Source organism: Platichthys flesus, chromosome 7 (genome assembly GCF_949316205.1).
Source record: "Platichthys flesus chromosome 7, fPlaFle2.1, whole genome shotgun sequence".
Classification (NCBI taxonomy): domain Eukaryota; kingdom Metazoa; phylum Chordata; class Actinopteri; order Pleuronectiformes; family Pleuronectidae; genus Platichthys; species Platichthys flesus.
In genome coordinates, this window is record NC_084951.1 from 25,272,368 (window position 1) to 25,284,932 (window position 12,565).

The following is a 12,565-nucleotide window of genomic DNA, read 5'->3' on the forward strand; positions in this document are numbered from 1 at the left end:
TGTTTCAGTTTCAAAGTTCTGGACCCTGGAGACGTCAGGTCCATTTAACAGCTCTGATTCTGGAGCTTTCAGTCAGATCCTGTCGTCTTCCTCAGCAGAAGAGTTTGGACATTTCTCGTGAGGAGGCAGTTTGTCTTTGGACTTGAGTGAATTCTTGTCCATGACGGTTCTCTCTGGAGCTTTAGACCGAGTCACGTGATTGTGAAAACGTTTTCCTTTGAATTTGAACGTGTGTTGATGAAGGTCATGTGACGCAGCTGAAAGCTCCAGAGCAGCTTCTAAAAGAACCTTGAGTTGAGATTATTTGAGTTCTGAGGGTTTCATGTGGAAAAGCTGCAGAGCTCTGAGGGAACATTTGACGTGTTGTGTGTTTTCCACTGACACGCTTCAGTGTAACTATAGAATTTGTCATGTTGTGTGTGTGTGTGTATGTGTGAGTGAGGTCTGGCTTGTGGCTTGTTACAGTTCAAACTTCCGTTTTCATACTGTCTTTCCATTGTTTCACTTTTTCCCGACAGTAATTTCCTTTCTCTCTTCCCCTCTTTGCATTTCTGCCGTTTCCTGGTGGCTCCGGGTCACAGCTCTTTTTCTCCACTTTTTGTTTTTCTCTCTTGTCTCAAACCGCTTATTCGAGAATAATCACCCCGGCCTCACGTGGCTCATATCTGTCGCTCGACAGCCTCTATTTGTTTTACGGAGGTTTGCCTGTGCCAGACTCATTAATAACTTTTTAACGGCTCTGGAGTGGGAACTGTAATAGTCGTTTGTCCTCTGATTTCATGTGATATGTGTCACAGACGATAACAGAAGACAAAGCTGCGACTCTTTGATCCTCTTTGTTTGGTCTTTGATGATCCGTTTCCAAACATGAACTCCAGAGGATGGGTGCAGACCTTCTCTGGAGTTCTTCAGCCGTTATCACCAACATCCTCATCAGTGTCTTCTATGTTTAGGGCTCAGCTTTTTCATCCTGACCTACAGCATTTGTATTCCGGCAGGAGAAACACCGGAGAAAGTCAGGATCTGACATTTGTGTTCTCACCGGCAGCCCCTCCGGAGAATGTCAGGAGATTCTCCAGAGTTCAGTGAATGTCGGAAAAGCACCGATAGAGACTTTATATCTCATAATTTCTGTTTCTGTTGGTTCCCATGTCCCGTCCTTCTTTAACGTTTCATATTAATCCATTCAGCTGACAAACAAACAAACAAACAGATAAAACACAATCTCTGTGCCATAGGTGAAAAGTACACAAGGGTCTCCTCATGTTGTAAATGAAACAATAGGGAGCTGCTTCTCTTTAAACTGTCCAGCAGCAAATTAAAGGTGTAATTTAAGGTCACACACACACAGACACACACACACACACAGGGATCTTCTTAAACGCCAGTGTTTATCTGCACACACTGTCCTGCACACTTATAACCTCCGCCCCAGTGAAATGACTGTTTAGGCGCATTGCAGCGACAATAACTGTACTTTTATGGAATAAGTGTTTTGGATTCCCTGTCATTGGTTCCTCGGCAGCAACCCCCACTGCAATTTACACCAGATTGTTTCAATTATGGGATTATTCACATCAACAAGTGGAAGAGTCGGTTGTGGGTCCCTCTGAACCCGCTGGTGTCAGGATGGTCTGTTGAACTGTGTATCGCTCACACTCGTTCCTTCTGGTGGTTGATCAGAGCCGAGGCTCAAAGAAAACCTCTGTTGATAGAATGATGGAAGGTACTCCAGATATATATATGTCAACAGATTGCTCTATATCTCTGGGATCATTTCACTCTCAAGCTGCTTTCAGACAAGCACTGAACTCTGAAGGGGCTGAGAACACAAACAGTCGGTTGCTTTGGACATTCTCTGGAGTTTCTCCAACCCACTAGTAACATCTCGGGAGAAAGTCCAATGAGCCCATGGGAGAATGTAGCAGGAGGTTATCCTCAGGATTCACTGCAAGCGAGGTGAAGATGTCCTGACAGTGTGAGTGTCACGTAGAAGACACTCTGGGAAACCTGGGAAGACGTGGAAATCCAAAGAGAGATTCCTCTGTCGTTATGAACGCGTCTGACCGGGACTAAATCTCAGGTGTGCAAACGCCGGAGTAGTTCTGGACCCAAGTGTGAGGCCGTCTCCAGAGTTCATGTCTGACAAATCAGGAATCAGACGCAGGTGACATTCTTTCCAAACTGCCCATTCAGTGGCAGCTCTGGAATCTTCACTGTAAAAGTGTTTCCAAAAGTCAAGCAGTAAAACGTGTGCATGCAGATGAGAGATCAGACGCAAGCTGTTCTAATGTTCTCTTCATCTGAGAAAGAGGATTTTAGAAAGTGGCTCTCAAACACAAATTGATCTGTTTCATCTGCACTCGTCCTTTTTTACTGACTTCCCACAGAGAACTTGTAAATCCAGTCTGTGCTTGGCGGTGCAGAGTGAACCTCGGCCTGTTTGATGGGCCACCTTGCTAAATATAACCCCGAGCCTCCTCCTCCTCCACATGGGCACGCACAGGCCTTCCACTGCACTCCCTCCGTCAACACTCAGCCTCGCACACTTCTCTCCCCCGGCAGCGCACACACACTCCAACAGGCTCATTTACAGTCTTGTCGCACCGCAGCCGCTCACACGCTCATTTCTCAACACACCATTAATACTTCAGTGAGAGCGCTCGGCACACTGGGAGGGGTTTTTATTCGCCGGCGGTTTCTGTCTCACGCTAAAAATGAACTGGAGGTAGCTGAGGTGATGCTGCTGTAGTGATGCTCCTAGTGTGGGAAATACAGCTGCACCTTTTGAATGTCAAGTTTTATGTGAACCCTCTGCTGTATTACAAGGTGGACGGATAGATGGACGTCATGGGGAATAACTGCTGAGTCACTTTATAGCAGTCAGTGGAGAAGATTAAAAAAATGCATAGATGTTACGAGGTTTGGAAACGGTTACGTAGACCCTCACACCCGCTTGCTATTTGGGTCTTTTCCATTCACAATTCCATTTCCTCTGATTCGTCAGGCTCCTATCACATGACTCCCCCCCCCCCCCTTTCGAGAAGAAAATAACCTGCATTATCCTTTTAATACCAGCATGGAAGAAAATGTTGATAATTGATAACAAGTGCTCGTTCTAGCTCTTTCTGGTTTCAGGTGTGTTAGTGTAGACAGGGTTTTATGGATGTAGCCTTAGCTTAGCATAAAGGCTGTAGACCAAGAGAAACCTGGCGGAAGTCCAGCTACCAGCACATTTTTTATTTCTCTAATTTACACGTCACGTTAGAGACAAATATTGTTATAAAAGTCAAAGTGTGATTGTGACAACTCGTGGTTTCGTGCTGTGACGTAGTCCTCTTGTTCCAGACTCTCATTAAACCAGGACTCTGCAGGTTTCACGGTTCACTTGACGTTTCTCTTACATCAGATTGAACAGAGTGCTGCCGCCCTCCTCATCTCACTCTTGGCAAGAGAGTAAATGAGTGTTTCCCAAAAAGTTCGAACTATTCATTTAACGAGAGCTTGTGTGGAGAGAGAGATGCTTTGAATCTCTGCTTCAGAGTTTGAAATACGATCCGAGTACGAGAGTGTTGCTTTCAGCCATGTTTACATTTCACATCAAAGCTTTAATCTCTGTTTTCTTGAATCAAAGACTTGTTTCTTCTTATTTATAGTTACTTATAATGACGTTAATGGTCAAGCTGTTAAAAATAAAGCCTCAGTTACATTACATTAGGATTTGATGACGACATCTTAGGAATCATTTCCGTTTATCAGCTGCTGATGTCGGAGGAGATATTCTCTTTATCCCAGGATCGGTTCTGTCATCCTTCAAAGAGCCACTTCTCTTCTTCTGCTCGTTCTAAGGAGAATAAAAGCTCCTCTGTGGCTCTGGAGGAACTTTCCAGTGTTAAAATGTCGTCAGGGTTCCTTCAGCTCTGGTTTGGGACTTTGAACGGGAACCCTCCATTACTTGGTGGGGGTTTGAAAGATGAGAGTATTTAGGAGGCAGTGAGATCAAAGCTGATATCCAGATGCATTGTGGGAAAGGTAGGGTCCAATGTTTAGAAAGCCCCACCCCCTATAGGGGTCACATTTTGAAAGTGGTTCAGGCCTGTTTCTTCCATTTAAGAAACCTTGTTAAAATGAAAAGTCTCTTTGCTTCTTAGAGAAAATCATTTAAGCTTTAGTTTCTTCTCGTCTTGATTAGTGTAACTAGTTATTCACAACTCTGAATCGCTCGTCTGTGTCCGTCAACAGTTTTAAGAGGTTGTTTACCTATTTTTATTTCTTAAATATTTTAACTTGGTCTAGTCCTTTACGGTTCCATTGTATTTGCTTTCCCTCTGTGTTGTTTTTATTCTTCTATTTGTTTTACTCTGTTATTTCCTTTTGTTTCGTCGAGCACCTTGTATCTTTTAAAGTTGCTTTCAAAATAAAAGTAAGGTACTTCCTTACTTTATGGAGCTGGGTCTGTACATGAGACTGAAATTCATAACATTGCAGCTTCTGCTGGTCTGGAAAACCAGACCGATCACAGAGCTCATGTTTATTTGTTCTCGCAGACTGGGCTGCCCCCCCCCCCCAATTCATTCTCAAATGTGAATGTCTGGCTGAACCTCGGCTACTTCCACTTGGACTGTTTATTGTTCCACGTCTGTCGCTCAGGAGAACGTCACGAGAGTCCGGTGCAGAAAAGGTGGAGCGCTCCTTTTAAGAGGAGGGAGCACAATAGGAACAGGAATAGTCTGTGTGGTAGCGGTGGAAAAAGTAGATTCACCTACATCCTGTTCGTCATTAGACTCTGGCTCCCCGACCAATGACTGCATCTGAGGCCTGCCAGAGAAAGCAGCCTGTCAGTGCGTTCATGTCCAGTCCCGAATTAATGTTAACAAGGCTTCCTTCGGAGCCAAAGTATTTTTCTGCGTGAGATCAGATCAGAAAAATGCATTTGGATAAAAGCAGAGCCGGATTGGAGGAGGGACTTTTATGGCCTCGCCACATCTGTCTGAAAAGCATATTTTTATTGAAGGGTGATCTGATGGATGATGATGAAAGCCAGCCTGTCTCATGCCTCCTCCGCTGCCCTCTTTGTTTCGGCAGTAGGTGGAAATTGGCCCTTGTATCTGCAGCCCAGTTCTCATGCTGCACGACTGCTCTCTTCATTAAAAGGGAAGCCGCGTGCTCAAAGCTGCTTCAGATTATTACCATATGTCTGCAAAGCCCAGAGCTGAGCAGCAAACCGGCTCCCATCCTACCCTCTAATTTCTTATCCCAAAATTGGACATGTGGGTCGTTGTGTGTGACAACGTCCCTCCCTTCTCTCAGCCGGCGCTGCACATTCTCACAGTACTGCTTCTCCCATTTTAGATGCATAATAGCAGAGCATCGGCCTTTAAGCAACACCGGGGGAAATATTAAGCCTCGACCTCAGGTATCTGACTCCGTGTTGTTTTAACCCCTCAGCTGTTTCTCAGAGATATTAGAGAAGTGGAAGGCATTGTCTCAAGTTGAGCGTCTCATGATGAAACCCCCTTTGCTCATTTGGGCGGTTTCTCATCTCCAGTGGGAGCGTGGTCCCTCCGCAGAAGAGTCGGTGCATTCATGCAAAAAGGAATAAATCTGTCAGGGGACATAAAAGGCGCGGGCACTGATTAATGCAGAAAAATGTCAGGCCTTTACAGTTTTGCGCAAAACATAAAGAAAGTTCACTCTGGATGTGGGAGGAGGTTTACAAGAGGTCTTTGTGTCACCCTGTCCAAAAGCCATTGGCCCAGATTGCCCGTCCCAGCATGCAACTCACCTCCGCATGAATACAACACTTGTGCGATGGAGTGGGCAGAAAGCCCCCCCATCGTCTGGAGATCCTACACAGGGCTTTAACATGAGCAGTTGCCTCACTCCCAAGTTTTGTACAGTTCGGGGAAACCTTTTGGAAGGATGAGGTCGAGGCTCGGGGACGGGGACGACGGCGGCGGCGGCTTCTCGCTGCCGGGGATCGGCGTGCCACACCTTGCAGCAGCTGGACGTCTGTGATTCAGGCAGGAACAGCTCAGTTAAATGGATTAGAAGAGGGCAGCTCTCGCTGGGTGGCTTTTAGTGGATGATTAGTGGACTGAACATTGCACTGAATCAACAGGGAGAAGCAGCAAAGAGGGGGGGAGGGGGTGGGGGGGGACATGTTGACATCAGTGTTTGCTTTGAAGACAGACCTGTGGTCAGTTATATCACCTGTTGTGGCCTAGTTGAGACTCACCTGTTAAAACCTGCTCCAGGTTTAGAGTCTGTAGCCCGGTCCCCTGCAGATGAAATGGATTCTACTTGAGGGAACTCTCTCCGCTCCCCCGGACCGGCCTCGAAGCAGAATCGGACCTGGACGGAGCTCAGAGCAGTTTAGCCGTTTAGCTGGATGAGGTAATTGCGCAGGTGGAGATTTGGAGTAAACATATTGGCAGTTGGCAGAGTTTAAAGTTGAGCCTGGGCCGGGACGCCCTTGGCCGGGGCGGGTTAGGGGCCAATCGGTTCAGCAGGTGAGGGCCGTGTCAAAACATCACAGCATCAGCTTAGCTCCACCGATGACGACTTAACGTGAGCCGGTGGAAGAAGCCGCGATGTTCACGCACTGGAAGAAGCGTGGAGCGTACGAGCTGGAGGCGCTGCCGGCCTCCCTCGGCCAAGGAGGAGGAGCCGAGCGCTACTCCTGGTCGTCGTCCCTGGACGTCAACCACGACCTGTGTGGTAAGCCGAGCTGCGAGGAGAAATCACCGGACCGGGTGGTGGATTTGTGCGACTGTGTGTGTGTGTGTGGGTGTGCGTGTTGTTTCTGGAACTTGTTAACAATGCTACAGATTTTAAAGAAGTGGAAACACAGAAAATAGAAAAATCAAGGTTAAAATCAATAAGGAAATAAAGTCAACTGTCTCAGCCGGCACCAGCTGGTCAAGACGGAAATATCTGGACAGATATTTGAATGATAGAAATTAGAATTATTCAAATTCTTTGAGTTGTGACCACGTATATGCAAAAAAAAAGAGATTCTTGTCCGCCTCCTTTGCAAATTGCAGCCAGAGACAAAAGGGACAGGCGAGGGACAGGAAGTACGTGGGACCCATGAGTGTGTTACATCTCATTCTCAGGAGATATTTGTTTTCTTCTGGGATATAACCTTCTAGATAAGAGGCATTTTGATATAATTCTTATAAATACTGAAAACTGGTTTAGACTTGAACGAGTGATAAGTCTAAAGCTCGGGAGCACAAGACACATGTAAATGTGTTTTCCATTGAACTGGTTTGACTGGACTGTTTACTGAGTCTTATCTTAATTCACGGGATAAACAAACAAACCTGTGTCATCAGCATATTTTCACTTTCAGCGCTCGGCTTCGCGTTGCTTATCGTTGTCGGAGCTGCCTTCACGTGTGATACTGTGTAACATGCAATCGCACAATACTTCACATTGTTATATCTCTCTCTCCTGAAAGCAGATGATCTGGTTCACATGTATTTTGAGCTCGGGACTTCAGCCTCATCATGGAAATGTTTTGTCTCTTTCCATTGCCCTGCTCTCCCGTGGAAAGCACTGAGTGGCCTGGCATGAAGACAGCCTCACATGAGCGAGAAGCGAGGGGAAGAGCGGATGAGCCCGGCTCTGCAGATGAAATATTTACCAGCGAAGAAGTGCACAGCTGAACTGAAACGCTTCCCTGTCTCCTCTCAGTGCTCTGACGTGGCACAGGGGCACTTGCTTTCCGCTGTGCCGCCCGATTTATGCCATTACTGGAGGGGAAGTGATAACTCGGGGCCGGGGAGGAATGTTCCTCGTCCTCTCCTCTCTGCCAGCTGCGTGGAAATAATGGCTGCTCTCTGGTCAGCGTAAAGGACGGTGCCTGCTGAGGCAGACCTGTTTGGCACAGACCACGAAGAGGAATGCCACAGAGGGAACGGTTCTGCTTTGATCCTTGTACCTTTTCACCATCTCGGTGATTGAGCTTCAAGCGGAGGCAGAAAACATTTCCTGACTCCCTGGTGGACCCGGCTCTTCAGCTCTGCCGCCTCAACACCCGTCCCTCTCTTTGAATCAGAACAGTCATTGACCTCCCTCTGATTTAGGTAAATGTTGTGGTGCTGATAAATGAACACGTAGGAGGTGGAGCGGATCGTCCTCTAACAGTAAGGTTGTAGGTTTGATCCCCTGGCTGCTCCTGCCCACATGTGGAAGTGTCCCTGTGCAAGGCGCTGAACACTAAGCTTCTCCACGTGAGCGGTTCAGGGCCTTGAAAGGCGGCTCTGAGTCTGTTTTGACAGAAAAGGTCCTTATTAACAGTTCAAAGAGAAGGATTTAAGATGATCTATTGGCAGAAATGTAATAAAGCCCTGAGCGGACAAAACGAGCACCGGCACTAGAGGGGGACTTGACCCTTGAACGTTACCGCTGCTCGATAGCGGCTGGAACTCTAAAGCCATTATTAATATGAACTACAGAGAAGGTGCACGCAGGGTCTGGACTTTCAAGTGAGCACATGTGCACCAGTGTTGGCCTGTATCACCAAAAGCTGTTGAATCTCATCGTGTTTCGAGGTTGACATCTTCGTCCAAGTCTTCTACGCGAACGGCTCCTCCTCTTCTTCACCCTGAGATATTTATATTCATCCGGATAATGTCAGGAAGTTTGATATAAACAAAGTTTGTTATTTGAGTCTTGGCACAACTTCAGGTCATCAGTCACCACATTCCTACTTTACATTGCCCCCAATGTCCAAATGATCCTGAATGTACCAGGACACACTGGCATCCCCCGGGTCATGAGTTCCAGTAACAGAACATAGCTCAATGTTACTTGGAACCAGCCAAGCCCATAAAAAGAACGGCCTGAGAACCCAGAAGGGCACTGCACCGTTCTATAATAGTAACTTGCACTTGACCAGTTCCTGTACTTTCTGACATAAATGCCCTAAAAGTATTCCAGTTATGCAGTAATCCCCTCCTGAGCCCCGTTAAAGATGGAGACCGGGGATTAGGTTTTCAGTGTTTATTGTGTCGTAACACTGGACCTTAGGTTCGCCTGAAGGGACCGGAGAGGGCCCCACGTTGTCAACTGTCATTTTCTTTAAGTTATTCCATAATCAGTCGGCAGAGGAAATAAGATATAATTTGTTTCTTCACATCGTGTGAATTGAAAACATTGGACGACTCCTCCGTTTGCCTCTGGAACAGATTCCACAGTTTCAAACATGGAGACCTTGGGCGTGCTCAGATGTGGCCGTGGAGTGGGAACGATGGGAGGGGGGGGGGGGGTTGTGATGCACATGTGTGTGATTTCACCGCTGTGTGGGTAAAACAACATTATAAGCATGAGGGCTGTGTCCTGGCTGATGCCACTGAACCCTCAGCATTAGAAACAGCTGCGACCCGAGAGTGTTTTCTTTCGTCTGCTCACCGAGCCCACGACTTAATCACCTGTAGAGGAGAACCGTCATAAAATATTTGGTTCTTTGTTCTCTTTAAGTTCCCTTCCTAGGATTTTAAAAAGTAATGTTAAATATATAACGTCTCTGCCTCTTTGCATGTGCTGATAGAGCAATCTCTTCGCCAACTCTCCCTGACCGTACGCCATCTGCCTGCCTGCCATCTGTCTTGGAGTCCTTTTATTATAACCATCTCCTGGCAAGGAAGGAGCATGGTGTATTACATATGGAAGCCTGTGTGTGTGGGAGGGGGGGTGCGGAGGATGTAGAGCCTCTCACAAACATGATGTGAAAATGAAGAGAGAAGTCCGGGCCTCCGCAAAAAATAAAAGAATAAGCTCTGAGTCCTCGTTCTCTGACCACAGAGCGAAGGATTCTTAACATTCCTCATAAAAACCCAGTGTGTAAGGCTCAGGGCTGAACGTGCACAGGGCTCAGCCTCTCCCCGTGTAACCTGGTGATCTCCACTTCCTGAGGGAGGAGCTGGGGTGAGAGGAGATGAAGAGCGGGAACTCTTATGTGGTCGCATTTGAAATATTACTTTTCCTTAACACAGATGTAACCGTGTGTTCGCAGAGCTCCACCTGGGTTAATGTCGCTGCACCTGTCACCATCTCCAGTTTCCACTCCAGGTTTTCAAAGTGTTCATATCAGCGGCCTCTTGACTCAAGTAGAAGAAAGCCAGCTTCTCACTGTCAGTCGGCCACCCTCCAATGATTTCAATGAATAATTATTCCCATTACTCATTTATCTGCAGATTATTTCCTCGATAAATCAAAACATCAATAATTTTGGTCGAAATATTTTTACAAATGCCTTTTTTTTGACAGAATAACTTTAAAATCTGAAATCTGTTTTCACATAAAAGCATAGAAATCTTACTTTGAAATGCACCATGCATGCGTGTATCCAAACTGTAAAGGCAAAATGATCAATATTTCATCACCAGAACTTTATATATAACTTTTTAACGAGCGCACACAAAGCTCTGACACTTTAGAACTGCACTCAGATCTGCTTAATGGTCCCAGCACAAGGATGTGGAGATCGACGAGTGGGTAAACACTGTGCATTACTTCCAACCAGCCCCCCCCCCACTGCTCCACTGCTGAGACTAATGGGTCTTTGCCCCGGGCAGATTCTCTCTGTGGTGAGCAGGCCAGCAGAGAGCTGCGTAGATGTGGATGCTCCACTGTCTCTTTAGTGTGCGAGCTCATTGTCTGCTGTCACGTGTGTTCGTGTATAGTTCGTGCTTGTGTTTGCTTTTTGGCTTAATCAGCAGTGCTGAGTTCAGGGATTCCAGTTCATCAGAGAGAGAGAGAGAGAGAAACTGGGAGAGTCAGCAAGATGTGAGCAAGTAGGAGAGAAGATGGAGGTTCAGCAGAATGATTCTATAATAAAATTCACACGGTGGTCAGGCTGAGATGTTGAGGGGAATCAGGAGAGGCTGGAGTCCAGGGCAAAGGAGCCATAGAACCACATTCATTTGTGGCGGATTCATTTTGTTATTAGCCCGAAAAAAACTATTTGTTGTTAAGTAGAGCGAATTTCCATTTGAAATTTAAAGTTTTTGTTTCTTTACTTAAAATTCTGAATTCATATTTTCCATTTGGGGGAGAGCAGAAACAAATATGTAGCTACAACATTAATATGATATCACATTTTAAATTAATATGGCTAACTTAGTAGCAAACCATATAAAACCCACCTTGCTCTGTTTGCAGTGTGTTGCTAAGGTGAAGTCAGTAACTTTGTTTTTTAGAGCTTATTACTTTATGCTGGTTTGAGTGGCGACACTGGCCCCACTGGCCCCACACCAGTGAAGTTATGAAACCACAACGAGCTGAAAGACACAAAACTGCACTGTAGAGCTCAGAGGAACCTCATTGGCTCTTAGTCAGTTAGTAATCACCTGACCTTTAAAAAGGTTTAGATTCACCAGGGTCTGGGTGTGTTGTTGATTGTCTCTGCCCCCCCCCCCCCCCCCATGATCAGATCCGACATCACACCGATGAGTAACGCTTGTCCGTTGGAACGCCGTGAAGTCTCGCTGTGGTAGAGAAAAGGTTCTTTTGGGGGAAACGCTCCATAAGAAGCCGGAGGCCCGTTGAGCGGCCTGCTGCTGGTGAGCCCCGGGGGAGCCGTTAGCCGGCTGAGAGCGCGTCTCGGCCGGATCCCAGAACAGCAGAAACACAGGAGAGAGAGTTTTCTTGTTTCCCGGAAGGTGATGTAAGTTCTGACAAAATACATTCCACCGCAGTGGGATTGCAGAAAGGCATTCAGAGCCATGTGGCATTCGGTTTGGCGGCGCTGATTGGTCGGTTCTTTCCCTTCGGTCCAGACTGACACGGCCTCAACCACCTGGAGGGATCAGCATGAATTTTCATCGAGACATTCGCTGCTGCCAAAGGATGAATCCTACCGACTTAGGTGATTCACGGATAGTTCCTGTAAGAGTCAGTTTACGGTGACTGGTTTTTATTAGTCTGTTTTCAGCGCCAACAGCAGGTCCAAAGTTTTCACTTATTCTCCGAAATATCCAAACATAGATTGGCACATTTCTTTTGTACGACCATTTACGGCTCCCAGATGAATCCCCTTGACTCTGGTGATCTTTTGTCTTTTCCCTGAGCTCCATGACAAGGTTGAAATTTATTGTTTCAGTGAAAAGTCAGCGCAATCATTGGATTTAGTACATTCAGTCCTTCCCTCTGCAGAATGAAATGTTATTGCTTTGACAAAAATGTACTATATTTCCATCAGTCGAAAGCTGCTAAACAATACTCAGTTACCCTCTGAATGCTACGATGAAGCTTTGACGCAGAAGCATGAACCTGCCTTTAGTGTGACTGTCTCTTTAAGGCCCCTGGCTGATCAGGCTCTGATTGGCTCCCTGGCCCACTCTGTTGTGATTGGTCAAACGCTTCGTCTTCACCCCCCGGCCTTCACCTGTCAGGGCGTGGGACAGATTATCCACTAAAGGAAGTTAATCATACAACATGATATTGATTTTTTAACTTTGCAAAGCTGTGACAATCACAGAAAAAACTCCTTTAAGCTTTAAATCCGCTGTGGACAGGTCGACCCCCCCCCCCCCCCCCCCCCCGACCTCTGACT

At 46.5% G+C, this 12,565-nt stretch overlaps 1 protein-coding gene across 4 annotated transcripts in view; it reads left to right on the forward strand.

The window, feature by feature from the left end:
* Positions 1–12,565, forward strand: part of plekhg5b (pleckstrin homology domain containing, family G (with RhoGef domain) member 5b) — a 60,580-nt gene that overhangs the window by 2,250 nt on the left and 45,765 nt on the right. Inside the window, exon 1 of one of the 4 annotated variants that reach the window (XM_062391841.1) lies at positions 6,473–6,720. The exons of 2 other annotated variants lie outside the window; for them this stretch is intronic. In XM_062391841.1, the coding sequence (XP_062247825.1) occupies positions 6,594–6,720 (127 nt within the window). In that variant the 5' untranslated portion in view covers positions 6,473–6,593. Of the gene's footprint in view, positions 1–6,472; positions 6,721–12,565 lie in introns of those variants that run through there. One more of the 4 variants, XM_062391842.1, reaches the window with a different exon arrangement.